Source organism: Giraffa tippelskirchi, chromosome 8 (assembly GCF_054371585.1).
Source record: "Giraffa tippelskirchi isolate mGirTip1 chromosome 8, T2T-mGirTip1v1.2.pri, whole genome shotgun sequence".
NCBI lineage: Eukaryota > Metazoa > Chordata > Mammalia > Artiodactyla > Giraffidae > Giraffa > Giraffa tippelskirchi.
This window is the reverse complement of record NC_137282.1, coordinates 100,069,822-100,089,643: the sequence shown is the minus strand read 5'-3', so window position 1 is coordinate 100,089,643 and position 19,822 is coordinate 100,069,822. Positions and strand designations below refer to the sequence as shown.

The following is a 19,822-nucleotide window of genomic DNA, read 5'->3' as shown; positions in this document are numbered from 1 at the left end:
TCTCACATCTATACATGACCACTGGAAAAACCATAGCCTTGACTGCTGCTGCTGCTAAGTCGCTTCAGTTGTCTCCAACTCTGTGCGACCCCATAGCAGCCCACCAGGCTCCACCGTCCCTGGGATTCTCCAGGCAAGAATACTGGAGTGGGTTGCCATTTCCTTCTCCAGTGCATGAAAGGGAAAAGTAAAAGTGAAGTCACTCTGTCGTGTCCGACTCTTAGCGACCCCATAGACTGTAGCCTACCAGGCTCCTCCGTCCATGGAATTTTCCAGGCAAGAGTGCTGGAGTAGTGTGCCATTGCCTTCTCCATAGCCTTGACTAGACGGACCTTTGTTGGCAAAGTAATGTCTCTGCTTTTAAATATGCTGTCTAGGTTGGTCATAACCTTCCTTCCAAGGAGTAAGCGTCTTTTAATTTCATGGCTGTAATCACCATCAGCAGTGATTTTGGAGCCCAAAAAATAAAGTCTGAAACTGTTTCCACTGTTTCCCCATCTATTTGCCATGAAGTGATGGGACCAGATGTCATGATCTTAGTTTTCTGAACATTGAGCTTTAAGCCAACTTTTTCACTCTCCTCTTTCACTTTCATCAAGAGGCTCTTTAGTTCTTCTTCACTTTCTGCCATAAGGGTGGTGTCATCTGCATATCTGAGGTAATTGATATTTCTCCCAGCAATCTTGATTCCAGCTTGTGTTTCTTCCAGCCCAGCGTTTCTCATGATGTACTCTGCATCTAAGTTAAATAAGCAGGGTGACAATATACAGCCTTGACATACTCCTTTTCCTATTTGGAACCAGTCTGTTGTTCCATGTCCAGTTCTAACTGTTGCTTCCTGACCTGCATACAGGTTTCTCAAGAGACAGGTCAGATGGTCTGGTATTCCCATCTCTTTCAGAATTTTCCACAGTTTATTGTGATCCACACAGTCAAAGGCTTTGACATAGTCAATAAAGCAGAAATAGTTGTTTTTCTGGAACTCTCTTGCTTTTTCAGTGATCCAGTGGATGTTGGCAATTTGATCTCTGGTTCCTCTGCCTTTTCTAAAACCAGCTTGAACATCTGGAAGTTCATGGTTCACGTATTGCTGAAGCCTGGCTTGGAGAATTTTGAGCATTGCTTTACTAGCGTGTGAGATGAGTGCAATTGTGCGGTAGTTTGAGCATTCTTTGGCATTGCCTTTCTTTGGCACTGGAATGAAAACTGACCTTTTCCAGTCCTGTGACCACTGCTGAGTTTTCCAAATTTGCTGGCATATCGAGTGCAGCACTTTCACAGCATCATCTTTGAGGATTTGAAATAGCTCAACTGGAATTCCATCACCTCTGCTAGCTTTGTTCTTAGTGATGCTTTCTAAGGCCCACTTGACTTCACATTCCAGGATATCTGGCTCTAGGTGAGTGACCACACCATCTTGATTATCTGGGTTGTGAAGATCTTTTTTGTACAGTTGCTTTGTGTATTCTTGCCACCTCTTCTTAATATCTTCTGCTTCTGTTAGGTCCATACCATTTCTGTCCTATATCAAGCCCATCTTTGCATGAAATGTTCCCTGTAGTTCTTGCTTTTTCTCTCTGCCCTCTGATGCATGAGGACAAGAGACTTGTGCAACCTTCCTGATGGGAGGGATTGTCTGTGAGGAAAACTGATGCTTTCGAATTGTGGTGCTAGTGAAGACTCTTGAGAGTCCCTTGGACAGCAAGGAGATCAAACCAGTCAATCCTAAAGGAAATCAACCCTAACTATTCATTGGAAGGACTGATACTGAAGTTGAAGCTCTGATACTTTGGGCACCTGATGTGAAGAGCCAACTCACTGGAAAAGACCCTGATGCTGGGAAAGATTGAAGGCAGGAGGAGAAGGGGATGACAGAGGATGAGATGGTTGGGTGGCATCACCAACTCGATGGACATGAGTTTGAGCAAGCTCCTGGGTATAGTGAAGGACAGGGAGGCCTGGCGTGCTGCAGTCCATGGGGTTGCAGAGTCAGACACGACTTAGCGACTAAACAACAACAAAGGAGCTAGTCTAGGCAGATTAAGTCTCTGCTTCACCAAATGATCCAGTCACAAAGTAATACTGTCTACAAGAAAGAGTGAAATTCATGGTTTGTTGCAGGTGCTGGTCAATGAAATAGAAGCACCAGTTCCCCATTAGTGAGCTCCTGTTTACTCTCATCCTGACACATATATCCAAGGCCTTTGGAGAAGGGCTGAGCTCTGGCAAGGAAGGTTTTTCTCTTCTCTGATAGCACCTACCTGTCTTTTCTACCCATTATGGAGGTGCGGTCATCAGTCTACTGTTTTTGAGTTTTAAGTCTCTGCTTTACATGCATGAGAACCCTGACTATTCTGACCTCTCCAGACCTGAAATTTTATGCCACTGAGTATTTTAAATCAGTTATTAAGGCCCTAGTTCTGCTATCAGCTAGAAGATATCTCTATACCTTCACCACAAAGAATACATTTCTCCCCATCTGAATGGTACATTCACTAAAAAATCAAAGGTCTGTATTAAAGGGCGGGTGAGGAGGGTGTCTGTGTTAACGGGGGGAAGGTATGCCTGGCTGTAGTCTGGGAGTAGCACTGTATTTACAGGACAACTCAGATTGCCCCCAAATCATTTACTAACAATTTTCTAGACTAGACCCGACAATGTAGTATTAGCACCGAGTCCATCGCTGTGTCAGCTTATAAGGAAATTCTCAGCAGTTTATTTAGTTCCAAAAAGCTAAAGGGATCAGGTTTTCTTTTCATGCCCCATTTTTATACAATGATACACGTTCCTTTTCCTCTGGTGGGTCCACAAGGGTTAAGGACTGTTGGATAGCAGGTTATCTTCAAGCAAAGGATCAGTGAGAGAGTTCCACCCCAGTAAACTTGAGCCACCAGATCCCTTTTCTGTCTCTCTGGTCCTCCCTCACTTGTTGGTGGGTATCTACTTCTGCAAATTCCCCCTCACAGGCCTTTCCAGTGTTAGTTACTCCTCTGATGACCTTCTCCCTCTTCCTCCATCTCAATCTTGCATAGTCTTTTAGATTAGAGAAACCAGCTCTGTTTGCTGCCTGTGAGTATTACTGACCTGCATTAGACTGCTGTGGTCTCTTTGAGGCTTTGTGCTTTAATGAGGGCTGGGGAGAGGAAAATGGCCTGTGTGGAATGAGTAGGGGAAGAAGAGGAGGCAGGGCTTGCCCAGAAAACAGCTTAATACTTTGAAATGTAAGTCCACCATATGCCCTATAAAATTAGAATCTTTCACTCTGATTCTGAATAATTTAAACAGCATTATTTTGGCAGTTTAATTATGAGAATAGTGGCTCAAAGTCTGTTGCATCAGTGGTTAAGGTGAGCGGGAAAGGAGCTTTTATCAGGGTCTAAAACACTTCTATCAAAACCACTGAAAAACATCAAGGGAAGAATCATGTATAATTTGTGACATACCAGCTCTAAAAATGAAAGTAGTAGAGTTTTCTCTGGATTTGTTCCATACACTGCCATTCAACTTGGCCAGATGCTTTCCATTTAAATTGGTACAACTTATCTCTACAAATGATAATATCTGACTTTGATTGAATGTTCATTCTTTATCAGATTCTGTGCTCTAAATTTTATATACATTATCATATAAATTTCATAAATTTTATATATTATCTCATAAATTCTTCCAAACAATTCTATCAGTTTTGTTTTATTTTTAATCTTGGTAGGTTGTAAATTGCCATTTTTCAGATAAGGAGGTTGAACTTTAATTTTTCCCAGGGTCACACAGCTAGGCAGTGGTGGGATTCAAACCAAGGTCTTTGTGATCCCAAAGTTTCTGCTCCTACACCCATATCATACCTTTGGTATAGAAATACTCCACAGGAAAACTAGAGTCCAGGCTGACTCTGGCAAAATCCTGGCATCCCTGCAGCCAATCTTGAGTCTGAACTCAGCTTAAGGACACAGGATGTATCAGACCAGAGGTCATGCTGAGATACCATCCTGTATTTGGAGAGCTCCTCTGAAGTGGGCTTCCCAGGTGGCACAGTGGTAAAGAATCCACCTGACAAGGCAGGAAACACGGGTTCGATCCCTGGGTCAGGGAAGATCCGCTGGAGAAGGAAATGGCAACCCACTCCAGTATTCTTGCCTGGAGAATCCCATGGACAGGAGAGCCTGGCTGGCTACAGTCCACAGGGTTGCAAAGAGTTGGGCACAACTGAAGCGATTTAGCATGCCCTCTTTAATAGACATTTGGCTTGTTTCCAATCTTTCACTTACTGACTGATACAATGAATAAGCTTGACTGTATGTCATTGTGCATATGTGCATTTATCTCTATAGGAGAAGTTTATAGAAATAGGATTGTTGCCTTAAAAATATGGGTTTATAATTTTTTTTTTTTACTGATAATGCCAAATTGCCCTCACCAAGGTGATGCTAATTTGCACTGCCACCAGCAATATGTGAGTTTTCCACAATCCTTCCAACAGAGGGAACACATTTTTGGGTTGTGGAAAACTCATACATTGCTGGTGGCGGTGCAAATTTTGGCCAATCTGACTGATAAAATGTTTGGACTTTAACCCATCCAATGCACTAAAATCAGTATTATAGATTTTTCTTACTACAGTTAAAGTTAAGCACTTTTATATGCTTAAGAGCCATTTGTACTTCCATTTCTGTGAAATTTGTCTGCTTTTTTCTTGGCTTATAGGTGTTTTTCTTATCAGTTTCTAAGAATCCTTAATATATTAGGGAGAGTAGCCCTTGTTTGTATTATGAATTGAACATATTTCTTTCTGTTTGTCATTTGCCTTTTTCCTTTTTTCTTCTTGATTTTCATATGGTTAAATTTATTAGTCTTCTTTTATGTCTTATGAACTTTTAAGTCAAATTTTAAAAGTTTTTTCCTACTCCAAGATTATAAAAGTATTCTCCCTGTTGTCATCCAGTACTTTCATGGTTCTTTTAAAATTTTATTTAAATCTTTGATCTATTAATACTTGGAGTTTATCTTGGTTTATAGTATAATTTTTGGATCCAACTTTTTATTTTCAGATGACTCTCTAGTTGTACCACACCATTTACTCAACAACTGCTGGTAATTCAAGTGCCTACTGGTTTGAGGTGCATGTATATCATATATAATATATCTTTAAAAATATACGTATATATTATATATATAATATAAAATGGCTTTATCTTAGAATAAAGTCTAAATTTTTCTGTTGCAGACCTAGAGGATTTATTTTTTTATTGTGGTAAAATATACATAAAGTTTACCATTTTAACCATTTTTAAGTATAAAGTTCAGTGGCATTAAGTCTATTTGCATGTTTTGTACCGCCATCACCACCATCTACCTTCAGAACTTTTTCATCTTCCCACTATATGACTTGAAATCAAACATACTGGTCATTTTATGATGTCCCATTCCTTTGTAAGGGGTATGCTGTTTTCAGAGATATTAAAATTTGGGAAAGTATATATCTTAGAATTTATGAAATATGGTACTAAATTCCCAAATGTTTTTGATATGTTTCTTAGATGTTCTATTCTATGGCACTGGTTTGCCTCTTCATGTGCTAATGTCACACTATTTTAATTACTGAAGATTCAAAATATCTTTTAATACATGATAGAGCTAGTTTTCCCTCATTGGTCTTCTTTTTCCAAAGACATCTTTTTCCAACTGTTTTTGTCTATCTGTCCAGATAAACTAGGCACCTTCTCTTTGGTTCTTGTAGATCTTCTTTTCCTCCCTCTGTCTACCTCTGTTTCACTTAAATTATATAAACTTGAATATAGAAGAACTTCTTACACCTGAAGATCAGCTAAAAGTCTGGATCAGAGTATCTTTTCTGAAAGATTATCTTCTTGACTTTGTTCTGGGTTTTACTTCAACATTGCCATAGGAGGCGCAGTCCATTCCTGACCTATTTTGCTGCCACAAAAGGAAGATGGATGCTTCTGTGACAGTTCTTACTATCACTTACTCCTTTTGTATTTGGTACATACAATATCAGCCTTTTTAAGTGAATTAAGCATTGTCTTTATTATGAAAAGTCTTAAGTGATTGCAGTTGCATCAGGGTTTAATGTGGTTCACTAATGCATTTACCCTCAGTAGGTTTGTTGTTTTGCCAGTTATTCCTATTAAATTTTTAGCATATTTAATATTGTATTACTGGAAACTTGGCTTTATTTACATACATAAATCATATACCCATCTTTTTTTTTTTGTTTGCCAGTAAATCCTGTGGAAAATGGCCTTCAGTGATCTTACATCGAGGACAGTGAGTCTTTATGATAATTGGATCAAAAATGCTGGTAAGTAACCAGATTTCCTAACTGTGGCTCATCCTTCCTTTTGGGTCAGATTCTCATACTTAATAGGATTTCATTGAAATAGAATGAGAGACTTTGCAACTTAACACTCCCTTACAGGCACCCCATATATTGATTTTTTTCAAATTTTTATTTATTTGGCCACACCGGGTCTTAGTGTGGGATCTAGATCCCAGACCAGGAATCGAACCCAGGCCCCCATATTGGGAATGACGAGTTTTAGCCACTGGACCACCAGGGAAATCCCTCTGATTTTTATTTTAATTAGTAAAGAAGTATCAAAATTTTCATTGAAGATATGTATAAAGATAGAGATATTAATACATAGATGATGTTCAATATGATGTTTGTAATTGTGAAAATAGTTTTATATCCAGGGAAAGGAATTGGTCAATACATGGTGGTATATCATTACAATTCAGTAGCCATTAGAAGTGATTTTGGAAGCACTGTGCTCTTAGGCTTCGTTCTGCCCTAATGCTCTTAAGGGAAATAACAGTTATCACCAACAATGACTCTGTCCAGTAACTGTTGAGTGGGAAGGGCCACAGCCCCCAGGGGTATATCAGAAGAGGGGCGGGGCATTTGCTAGGGTAACCCCTGAGTAATTCTGAAATGCCCACCTTCTCCCATTGCCCATTAAAAAAAAAAAAATCAATGTTGTTGAAAGGCATTTAATGCCATAGTGAGTGGTTTAAAATCATTAAATGCAAGCAGGTTATAAAAGACCACCTGTATTTCATGCATGCATGCTCAGTGGCTCAGTCGTTTCCAACTCTTTTGCAACCCCATGGACTGTAGCCTGCCAGGTTCCTCTGTCCATGGACTTTTCCAGGCAAGCATACTGGAATGGATTGCCATTTCCTATTCCATTTGTGGTAGGATTATGGATAATTTCTGTTTACTCTTCTGTGTCTGTCTACTAGATGTTTGGGGGTTTCTTGCTTTGTCGTTTATTTGTTTGTTTGGCCACAGTATGTGGTGTGAGGGATCTTAGTTCTCAGACCAGGAATTGAACCCTGGCCTCCTGCAGTGTAAGTGTGAAGTCTTAACCACTAGACTGCAAGGGAAGTCCCTGTCTAGATGTTTTTAAACCACATCAATATGCGTTGCTTTTATAACTGTTGGAAAATGTTTTAGACGTATAACAAAGGTAGCATTTTTAAAACAATAGACAAGGAATCAGAACATTTCAGAGCTGAGATGGACTTAGATATCATCAAAGCTACCTCCTCATGTTGTTGTTCAGTAGGGTCTGACACTTTGTGACCCCATAAACTGCAGCACGCCAGGCTTCCCTGTCCTTCACTATCTCCTGGAGTTTGCTCAAACTCATGTCCATTGAGTCGGTGATCCATCCAACCATCTCATCCTCTGTTGCCCCTTCTCCTCCTGCCCTCAATTTTCCCAGCATCAGGGTCTTTTCCAGTGAGTGGGCTCTTTGCATCAGGTGGTCAAAGTATTGGAGCTTCAGCTTCAGCATCAGTCCTTCCAATGAATATTCAGGGTTGATTTCCTTTAGGATTGACTGGTTTGATCTCCTTGCTGTCCAAGGGACTCTTAAGAGTCTTCTCCAACACCATAGTTTGAAATTATCAGCTCTTTGGCACTCAACCTTCTTTGTGGTCCAACTCTCATATCTGCAAATGACTACTGGAAAAACCATAGTTTTGACTGTATGGACCTTCTGAACATCGTGGTCATTTGTCAGCAGAAAGATCAGAACATACGTTTTCTGGTTATGATTAGTACTCTGGTATTTCACATTTGAATTCCTTACCACATATTCACCACCATGACCATTTTAGATTAGTTTGTTTCCTATCAGTTAGAAATCACATATTCACCAAATTCAGAAGGAAAAAGTGTCACCTCTTGCTACCTAGCACAGTTGAAATTATATTTCTGTTTACACTGATGTCAGCAAAGATACACAGTTTCATGGTTGCTATCTTTCTCGGTGGATGATTCCTGGATGATTCAGTGATAAAGAACCCACCTGTAGTGCTGGAGACTCAGGTTTGATCCCTGGGTTGGGAAGGTCCCCTGGAGAAGGAAGTGGCAACCCACTCCAGTATTTTTGCCTGGGAAATCCCATCGAAAGAGGAGACAGGCGGGCTACAGTCCTTGGGGTCTCAAGAGTCGGACACAACTTAGCAATTCAACAACAACAAATCTTTCTCAGTAGATTACTAAAAACCAATCTCATTTCACTGAAAAGGATCCTATAGTTTTGCCCCTGAAGAATGCAAAGGATCTTAAAAGGATCCTAAAAAGGATCCCATAAATAGAGACGTTTCACTCTGGTGAATGGAGAGTGAAGGGGATTTTTATATATATATTTAATTTTTTCTTATTTTTCAATTTATGTAATGATACAGAGAATGTATAGATTTCTTTAAAGATCATCTTTCTCTGAAGATTTACAGTAGTTTGTTCTCATAAATTCAGTATTTAATTTAAATACTATTTTTTGTCTGTTGTAGTGGGTTTTATTTATTTAAAAATATGAATATTTTAATTTCTTTTCAAGGTAGAGGTGTAACTTGCTACCTGAACTCTTATGATTTAACCTTGGGAACCAAGTAGATTTGGGTAATTTTTTGAAATAGACATGTTTGGAAGAACAGATCACTTGGTATCTGACTCTTGCTACTTATTATCCCCATTGTAAGAACCCAAGATATTCAGTTAATCAATATACTAATTCAAGAGCCAAATAGATTAGGTGATGATGAATATCTATATAGTGCTCGAAGTGTAAAATGTTTTAAGATGACCTACTTCTGAATTCCACTTCCAATTTAATTCATGGGTCAACTCTTTATTTTTATTATGAATACTTACATTGAAAAGATGAGTAGTATTAGGTCGGAAAAGGGAATGACAAAGGTGAGAAGTGGTTCGAGATAGACAAGGAAAGTCCTGGAAGCAGTGTTGCAAACAGTGCGGGGAGGATGAGAGGAAGAGGCAAGTGATGCTACTGATCTGAAGCTATGCTAATTTAAAATCTTGAGAGAGGAGGGAAGGTATGGAGATGTGTAGTGAGAAAACCTAGATTTAAGTTCTGCCACTATTGTGAACCAGCTCGGTGATCTTGCACAAATTATTTATTGTTTGTGTGCCTCAGTTTCCTTGTTAGCAAAAGAGAGTTGAGACTGGTATCCGCCGGCTACCAGATAATACACATGAAAGTGTTAGTCACTCAGTCGTGTCTGACTCTTTGTGACCCCATGGACTGTGTAGCCTGTCAGGTTCCTCTGTCCATGGAATTGTCTAGGCAAGAATGCTGGGGTGGATTGCCATTCCCTAATATGCATGGAAGTGCTATGTTATTTGGGAAATATCCCAACAGAAACAGTGGTGGTGGTTGATGACTGATAGCGTATTTGCATGTGCAGATACTTTGAATATAGCATATCTTTTTTGTTTTTTTTTTTAAGTTTCTTCATTCTTTTTCCTGTCGAAATCTAGAAGGGTTAAAATGATTTGTGTGAGATGTATAACTTTATGAGAACACTATTGGGTATAACAAGGGACTTTTTTTTTTTTTTTTTTGCTCTGTGTTGTGTGGTATTGATCTCTGAGAACCATTAGGAATCATTTTTGGCCATCTTAGTTCTGTTTTACTTTGCCTACCCTTCAAAGGCCTAAGGCCATGATCAAGTGCCAAGAATTTCAAGTGTATTCTTGGCTTTGGCCCTAATTCTGAATAGACTTCGGGAAACTTACTGATATTCGTTGGCTTTCTGATTGTTAGAGAAGTAGGAGGTAGGCATAGTTATTTCATGTGGAAAATTCCACAGCTACAGAATTTTAAAATGGTTTAATTAATACTTAAGCTATAAGAGGATTTATAATGTTTTTGATGTTTAAAAAGCAACTTTCCTTGTATTTGAATAATAATGATGATGACCTTTCAGACTCAGAGTGATCTTTTTGCAAGAAGGCAGAAAATCTGCTGCCACTCTGAATCTCTAGTACTTCACAAAGTACCAGAGATACATGTTTGTTTCTCCTTCCAGCTTCTTCATCTTATTGGCACTTAGAATTTTAAAGGGTGTACCCTTTGAGCTAGTACTGCTACTTAAGAGAACACACTTTTAAAAGTGGTTGATGGAAAAGCTCATTAATATTCTATGTATGTGACCCTTGTACTCCCCTGTACTCACTCTCCAGAATGCTCTTAGAAGAGCATTATGGGGCTAGTAATAAGTCAGAACTTCAGAACTGAGGTATGGACTCTCAGACAGCCTGCCCCTTCATCCTCTGCCTTTATCTGTTTGTAGTACTTAAACCCAACTCTGATGCTAAATAGAAGGTACATGAAACTCTCCCTCCCTTATCAGCCTTTTGTCTCTAAAGAAAACAGAGCACACTCCACCCCAGAACCTTTTGCAATTTGTGAGATCATAGACTGAGGCAGAATTACCTTTAAATATTGTTTAGCACCTCTCTCTACACCCCTTTATCAAGCCACCAGCCCCATCTGACTCGTAGATGTCTCATCAGCGGGAGCCCCCTGCCTCACATGAAAGTGGGCTCCCTCTTTGGAAAGGTATCTGCCAAGAGAGAAGGCAGGAAAAATGAGCAGTCATCAGAGTCATGGACATATTAAAGACTTTATTTGCTCAGTAGAGAGAGCTAATTTAAGCAAAGGAATAATCTGAGCAAAGCTTTACTTCTAGAAAGTAAATTTGGTAGTTATATAGAAGATAAGATGGCAGCAGATTGGATCAGGAGACAGAGAAACCACATAAAATTACTGCAGAGCACCTAGCAGTGGGGTATGGAGGGCCTCAGTGTTGCTGAAGGAATCATTGAACTCCTGGTTTATAACATTGATGGAACGTTCATCACGGTCCTCTCAGCAGCTTATTTCGAAATATGAATGCCTGGGGAATTCCTTGGAGGTCCAGTGGTTAGGACTCTGCTTCCACTGCTGCTGCTGCTAAGTCGCTTCAGTCGTGTCCGACTCTGTGCGACCCCATAGACAGCAGCCCACCAGGCTCTGCCATCCCTAGGATTCTCCAGGCAAGAATACTGGAGTGGGTTGCCATTTCCTTCTCTAGTGCATGAAAGGGAAAAGTTAAAGTGAAGTCGCTGAGTCGTGTCCGACTCTTAGCCACCCCGTGGACTGTAGCCTACCAGGCTCCTCCGTCCATGGGATTTTCCAGGCAAGAGTTCTGGAGTGGGGTGCCATTGCCTTCTCCGCTGCTTCCACTGCAGGGGTACAAAACCGAGATCTGCTGAAATAATAGTAGCAATGCTTACTGAGCATTTAAGTTGTACCAGGCGCCTTACTTGTATGTTTTGCACCCAGTTCACAGATGAGGAAGCTAAGCACAGAGAAGTTAAGTCAGTGACCCCAGGTCACATAATGAGTCAGTTGGAGGGCCAGGATCAGTGCAGGCTGAGAAAGGGTTAAAAAGCTGGGTGGTTTGTTCTGTTATTTGCTTTGAAAATAGTATGAAATTAAATGAACTAGCTTTTCCTCAAAGATAAGATTTTTTAAAAAATCTGTAGAACTTGAAAGGCACACTCAGGAGTATTTTTTTAAAAAGTATGTGCTTATAATGTTAAATTGCAGGAAACATGATTTATTTAAATATTATTTTCTTCTGCTTCCTGAGCCAGCCCAGCATGCTTTTCCTGGCTTTTTGTTTTTCCTACTGCTACCAGCAGAAGAACAGAAATATGGTATCATTTGATACCCCCATCTCACTACCCTTACCATCACCCTACTGTCACTGAACTAATAAAAGAATGAAATAAAATATCTCTAATTCAGAAATTCCTTTACTGACAAAAACAAAAATCAAAAACCTAGTTTTCAACCATGCCTATGATATCCATTCATAACAGAAACATTTAAAATTTCTTAAAAAGAAAAAGAAAAATCCCCCATGTTGTCACCATCCAAAGGTAATAATGTTAACATTCTTCTAGAAGCCTTCTTTTAGTACTGGTTTTATGTGTTTAGTTCATTGGAGAGAAAAGCTAGACATATTAATATGGTTTATATTCATATATTTAAGGTTTGGATTACTCACTGATGGAAAAAAAATCCATCAAAGTTTTGATCATTTCTAAAACCACAATGAGATATCACCTCACACTTGTCAGAATGGTACTCATCAAAAAGAACAAAAGTAACAAATGTTGGTGAGAATGTGGAGAAAAAGGAACCTTCATGAACAGTTGGTGGAAATGTAAATTGGTGCAGCCACTACGGAAAACGATATGGAGGTTTCCCAAAACCTAAAAATAAAATTACTATATGACCCAGCAATTCTACTCCTGGGTATATATCTGAAAAAAAAAAAAACCACACTAATTCAAAAAGGTACATGTTCACAGCGGGATTATTTATAATTGCCAAGTTATGGAAGTAACATAAGTGCTCATCAACAGATGAATGGATAAAGAAGATGTGGTATGTACACACATACACAGGAATACTACTCAGCTATAAAAAGAACACATTTTTGCCATTTGCAGTAACATGGGTGAACTTTGAAGGCATTATGATAAGTGAAATGTCAGAGAAAGTCAAATACTGTATGATACCACATATGTGGAAACTAAAAAATACAACAAACTAGTGACGATAACAAAAAAGAACCAGATTCACAGATACAGAGAACAAACTGGTGGTTACCAGTGAAGAGGAGGGAGAGGGGGAACATGGGGTGGGAGCGTCAGAGGAGCAAATCACTCGGTGTAAGATCAACTACGAAGATGTATTGTAGAGCACAGGGAGTGTGGCCAGTATTTGTAGTAACTGTAGATGGAGCTTAACCTTTAAAAATTGTGTTTTTAAAAAAGTGTGATCGGTTCCAGTTCTGTCCTTTGGTCCCCAGTTCTGTGACAATTTTCTTGACTGAAACTTTCCTGATGAGTTACTAGACTGTGGCTGGGGTTCCTTATGGCCTTTCTTACTGCATATAGCACCCAGATATCCTGGGAAACTTGTTATAGGAAAGGCAGGGAATAAATTGAAGTACACAGTGATCTGTGCTACCTGCATAGCTGATTTCACAGCTTTTCCTGATTTAAAACGGTGACATCTTACTATGAAAAACTATTTTTTTTATTTTGAGAACTCTATGTTCTTTGTGTTCTTATGAATGTCTTTGAGCAACGTTTGTTGAACGTTTGTTTTGCACATGATACTTTACTGAAGTTGTTCCTGCCAAGAGCATCAATCCAGGGGCACTTTTCAGCCCACATTTTACTTCCCCTGTCTGCCGCATTTGTTACCTTGATTCCTTCCAGAAGTTCACTCTTCCTCTGGCTTCAGGGTGTCTCCCTCTTGTGGTTCCCCTTCTCCCTTTTGGCCTCTCCTTCTCAGTCCTCTCTCCTCCTTTGAATGTTGAGTCTCCCGAGTCTGACTTTGACCACTTGCTCTACTTACCCTACTCACTTTTCCTAAGCTAGTATCTGAACAACAACAAAAAACTCAAGTGTTTTTCTTAACTTCCACCTCTCATTCCCCATGATTAAATGATTTATGAAATGTTATGTTTTCTACCTCCTTACTATATGTCAAAATGATTGATCCTATTGATTTTCTCCTGTCACTACCTAATTTTTACTAGTTTCACTAATGAATTCATTTTTGCAAAGGGCTGTCTTCCCTAAATGGTGTTCCACAGAGTGTTGATTCCACAAGATGTTAAACAGTATTCTATTGATGCAAAAAATCAGGGCTCCGTGGCCAAGTAAGTTTGAGGAATGCTGCATACCACCATTCTCATCTTGGCAATTCAAAACAAACATGAAGCACTAGGAAATTCTGCTGAAAAGTACTTTGTTTGCTTAACTTAGCATTTCTAGTAGACTTTTCCTACTTTTTGGGGTGGTTTAGTCGCTAAGTCATGTTGCAACCCCATGGACTGTAGCCTGCCAGGCTCTTCTGTCCATGGGATTTCTCAGGCAAGAATACTAGAGTGGCTTGCCAATTCCTGCTCCAGGGGATCTTCCTGACCCAGGAATCAAACCCAAATGTCTGCATTGCAGGCAAATTCTTTACCACTGAATTTAAAGAATTCTTTAATATCTTCCTTGTATTGCATAGTTTGGGACATGCTTCGGTAGGATACAAGGTAAGGCACAAACTCATTTTTCTCTCAAGTAGTCAGTTTTCCTTTTTTAATGAATTGTCTCTCCCTTCCTTCTTGCTTATATGGCTTTCTTTATCATATATTAAATTCCTAAATATCTGAGGTCCATCTTAGAGCTGACTTTTAGCTTATTATTTTGAGATAAGGCATCTGTCAGTGTTTTTGAAGGAAGCCCATTTGAGTGTAGACTAAATCATCTTTAATCACTACAGACATGCCCCAGTATATCTGAGTATCAAATGTGAGCTTTCTAGCAATAAAACTGAAGCCAAGTGAGTCATCAATCATGGAGTCTATTGAAGAAATTTTTGCATTGGGTAAGAAGACAGACTTGAAGGGATATTCACCATTTTTTGGTAATTAGCTACATCATCAGCAGTTTCAATGGGCAAGGGCTGTATTCCCCCCACCCGTCCTTTCCAATTAACAAGAGTGGTATTTAGCAACCTAGAGTTAAAGACCCAATTTTGAATCAGACAGACTTGGAAATTTGTCCACACATATTTTCCTTTATAATATTCTGGCTTCGTGAAACAGTTTTGTAAAATTACACCCAAACTACTTAAGATTATGGAATTAATCATATTTCATCTTGAGTTGCAGTTCTTTAATTAATCTAATCCTCATAGCCTGGAACTAGCAGTAATCATGTGAATGTCTTCTTTACATGATTGTGAGGCTAATACTTTTCTGTTTTTCTGTTTAAAATATCAGATGGGTTAGCCCACATTCTGGACACCTAGAACCCACAGTTCAGATTCTTAAATGATGCTAAAGTCCCTTTCAGTTGAATAATACAGTACACAGAAAACTTTTCCCATTTTCTTAGGGAATGAAGGAAGTTAACAAACAGCAAACCCAAACATATTTATATACATGAAAGGATGTCTGGGTGGAGAAAGTCTACTATGTTACTGGTGGTTATCGATGGATGATACGATTTTTCTGGGTGTCTTCTGCTGTCCAGATCACGCTGAACCCCGTGCTGGGCCCTAGAGAGGGACTAGTATGAGCTGTATCCATGGTCTTGCTCCCCTGCCCTGTGGGTTCTGGTTGGGTTCAGCTAATAGAGAGATAGGGAGGAGGGTGAGGCTAGGGTATTGATTTCCCTGGCCCCTTACTTGCAGGATTGCTGAATCCCTCCACTGAAGGACATGGCTCCTCACCAGAAGGGCTTCTCCATGTGACTCTCTCCTGAGCTCTGGTGACCACTACCTCCCTTTGCCCCTTGAGCCTCACTGTTTCCAGCTCCGTCCCAATCCCTTGTGATTTCCCTTGACACGTCCTGAAGATAGTAGTCATCACTGACCAAACAGTTCACTGACAGCATTAGGCTCTAGTTGCTCACTTAGAGGCTGGTTACTGTCAGTTACCACGTAGCTAAATGGCTGTGCACTTACATCTTGTTTTTCTCTTAGATCCTAGAGTTGAAGACTGGCTCCTCATGTCCTCGCCTCTGCCACAAACCATCATCCTAGGATTCTATATCTATTTTGTCACATCCCTGGGACCAAAGCTCATGGAGAATCGAAAGCCTTTTGAACTCAAGAAAGTGATGATAACATACAATTTTTCCATAGCACTCTTTTCTGTGTATATGTTTTATGAGGCAAGTATCTTCAGTATTCCTAATGGGAGAATTTTACCTGAGTCTTTATGTTTGTCTGACTCTTTACCTGAGTCATGATGTTTCTTGATATGACTTTAAGGGTAACTCTCCAAGATTTAAGAAATTTCAGAAACTTAGCTCACTAGAGCAGGTATTTGCACCCCTCCCCCAAAGTATTATTTTCTATAGACCAGATATTGAACACCTTAAAGGATCTCAGTATAGTCTACCTCGCAGATAGTGAGAAAAATTAACATTAAGTCCAGGGACTCACACGCAGTTAACCATAAAACATGATTGAATCCATAAATGTTCAACTTTCAGTTCAGTTCAGTTCAGTTCAGTCGCTAGGTCGTGTCCGACTCTTTGTGACCCCATCAATTGCAGCACGCCAGGCCTCTCTGTCCATCACCAACTCCCACAGTCTACCCAAACCCATGTCCATCGAGTCGGTGATGCCATCCAACCATCTCATCCTCTGTCGTACCCTTCTCCTCCTGCCCTCAATCCTTCCCAGCATTAGGGTCTTTTCCAGTGAGTCAACTCTTCACATGAGGTGGCCAAAGTATTGGAGTTTCAGCTTCAACATCAGTCCTTCCAATGAACACCCAGGATTGATCTCCTTTAGGATGGATTGACTGGATCTCCTTGCAGTCCAAGGGATTCTCAAGAGTCTTCTCCAACACCACAGTTCAAAAGCATCAATTCTGTGGCACTCAGCTTTCTTCACCGTCCAACTCTCACATCTATACATGACCACTGGAAAAACCATAGCCTTGACTAGACGGACTTTTGTTGACAAAGTGATGTCTCTGCTTTTAAATATGCTATCTAGATTGGCCATAACCTTCCTTCCAAGGAGTAAGCGTCTTTTAATTTCATGGCTGCAATCACCATCAGCAGTGATTTTGGAGCCCAAAAAAATAAAGTCTGACACTGTTTCCACTGTTTCCCCATCTATTTCCCATGAAGTGATGGGACCAGATGCCATGATCTTAGTTTTCTGAACGTTGAGCTTTAAGCCAACTTTTTCACTCTCCTCTTTCACTTTCATCAAGAGGCTCTTTAGTACTTCTTCACTTTCTGCCATAAGGGTGGTGTCATCCTCATATCTGAGGTTATTGATATTTCTCCCGGCAATCTTGATTCCAGCTTGTGTTTCTTCCAGCCCAGCATTCCTCATGAGGTACTCTGCATCTAAGTTAAATAAGCAGGGTGACAATATACAGCCTTGACGTACTCCTTTTCCTATTTGGAACCAGTCTGTTGTTCCATGTCCAGTTCTAACTGTTGCTTCCTGACCTGCATACAGGTTTCTCAAGAGACAGGTCAGATGGTCTGGTATTCCCATCTCTTTCAGAATTTTCCAGTTTATTGTGATCCACACAATCAAAGGCTTTGGCATAGTCAATAAAGCAGAAATAGATATTGTTCTGGAACTCTCTTGCTTTTTTGATGATCCAGCGGATATTGGCAATTTGATCTCTGGTTCCTCTGCCTTTTCTAAAACCAGCTTGAACATCTGGAAGTTCACGGTTCACGTATTGCTGAAGCCTGGCTTGGAGAATTTTAAGCATTACTTTATTAGCGTGTGAGATGAATGCAATTGTGCGGTAGTTTGAGCATTCTTTGGCATTGCCTTTCTTTGGGATTGGAATGAAAACTGACCTTTTCCAGTCCTGTGACCACTGCTGAGTTTTCTAGATTTGCTGGCATATCGAGTGCAGCACTTTCACAGCATCATCTTTGAGGATTTGAAATAGCTCAACTGGAATTCCATCACCTCTGCTAGCTTTGTTCTTAGTGATGCTTTCTAAGGCCCACTTGACTTCACATTCCAGGATGTCTGGCTCTAGGTGAGTGATCACACCATCATGATTATCTGGGTCGTGAAGATCTTTTCTGTACAGTTCTTCTGTGTATTCTTGCCACCTCTTCTTAATATGTTCTGCTTCTGTTAGATCCGTACCATTTCTGTCCTTTATCGAGCCTATCTTTGCATGAAATGTTCCTTTGGTATCTCTAGTTTTCTTGAAGAGATCTCTTGTCTTTCCCAATCTGTTGTTTTCCTCTATTTCTTTGCATTGATCGCTGAGGAAGGCTTTCTTATCTCTCCTTGCTATTCTTTGGAACTCTGCATTCAGATGGGAATATCTTTCCTTTTCTCCTTTGCTTTTCGCTTCTCTTCTCTTCCCAGCTATCTGTAAGGCCTCCTCAGACAGCCATTTTGCTTTTTTGCATTTCTTTTCCTTGGGGATTTTCTTGATCCCTGTCTCCTGTACAATGTCACGAACCTCTGTCCATAGTTCATCAAGCACTTTGTTTATCAGATCTAGTCCCTTAAATCTATTTGTTTGACTTTAAGGAAACTCATAGTTTGAGAAATTAGATACACCCAAGATAGTGTATTGCCTGGAAAACTCCATGAATAGAGGAGACTGGCAGGCTGTAGTCCACGGGGTCACAAAAGAGTCAGAGACGACTTAGTGACTAAACAACAACAACACAAATAGTGTAGCTGGTAAGTGGAAGACTGATATTTGAGTCCGAGTCCAGGTCTGTCTGACATCAGAGCTCATTCTGACTCTAATGAGTTGTCATCATCATGGTAGGAATTTGGGGTTCAGAATATATACACACTCTGATGACCTGGTTTGGTTTGGTTTAGCTGGGTTTTGTGGGGGACAGAGAACTTAGACTTGCACAAAGCAGTAGGTGAGGGAAGCTATCCCTTAACTGTCAATAAGAGAGATGGAGAATTTCCAGGACCAAAAGTAGACTCATGAATTCTCTCTCTCTCCCTTCTGCTGGTTACAAATCTCAGCCACACTCCCTTCTCTGCTTTTCTGGGATTCCTTGCTTCTCCTTCAATGCTGGCTGGCTTCCTCATCTTCTACTCCTTATCCACTTCCTCTGCAGCACAGCCTGGGCTTCCTCAATACCAGGACCCAGGAGGACCTAGCACAGCCTCTCCAGCCTCTCCAGACATCATGGCCTCTGCACATGCATTTCTCCAGCCTGATTCTTGCTGTGGATTCACCTGACTAGCTCACCTTAAATCTGCTCTGGCGTCATTTCTCACATGCCTTCCTGAAGTCCGAACTTACTTTGCTCCATTCTACTTTATTTCCAGAATTAACTCACAGGTCACCTTACTGTCCTTTCTGGAGCATAAGCAACTGAAAGGGAGGGAGTAACAGAATAGAGCTGGGGGTGGAGGGACAGAAAAATACATGCTTTTGGTGAGTTATCAGAGATAGAATATAACCTACTGTAGGACAGACCCAGAAGTAGTAAGAACAGACCTGGAGGCCAGGAGACCAGGGACTAGTTAGTCCCAGTTACACTACTAACTAGCTACCTGATTTTGAACTAGTCATTTAACCTCTGTGAGCCTCAGTTCTGTCATTACGTAGAGTCAGGATTGACCTTGTCTCTCAGATCCCTTTATGCTCTGGTATCTAATTGTGTCATTGAATGTGGTGTCTCCAAATATATTTCTCTGGAAGGAATCCAATTATAACCAGTAAGTTTTGGTTTCAGCTTTAGAAATTACAACATAAAAGGTCTGAGAATATCTGAATGTGAGAGTTTCTATCCCCGGCTAAAACCAGTAATACCTGAGTAACTTATATGCCAGTTTGGAGATTTATTACCTACCAAATATAAATGGTTACTCCTCCTTTGTGAAAGCTTAAAATATAGACATATATGTCAAAAGCTCTGCAGACTTTTGGAATGTTCTTAAACTTA

General features: G+C 40.1%; 1 protein-coding gene across 4 annotated transcripts in view; it reads left to right on the top strand.

Annotated features, from left to right (window-relative positions):
- Positions 1–19,822, top strand: part of ELOVL7 (ELOVL fatty acid elongase 7) — an 81,060-nt gene that overhangs the window by 44,958 nt on the left and 16,280 nt on the right. For 2 of the 4 annotated variants that reach the window (XM_081524316.1, XM_081524318.1), the window contains exons 2-3: positions 6,238–6,316; positions 15,879–16,069. In XM_081524316.1, the coding sequence (XP_081380442.1) occupies positions 6,253–6,316; positions 15,879–16,069 (255 nt within the window). In that variant the 5' untranslated portion in view covers positions 6,238–6,252. Of the gene's footprint in view, positions 1–6,237; positions 6,317–10,450; positions 10,476–15,878; positions 16,070–19,822 lie in introns of those variants that run through there. The other 2 variants (XM_081524317.1, XM_081524319.1) reach the window with 2 other exon arrangements.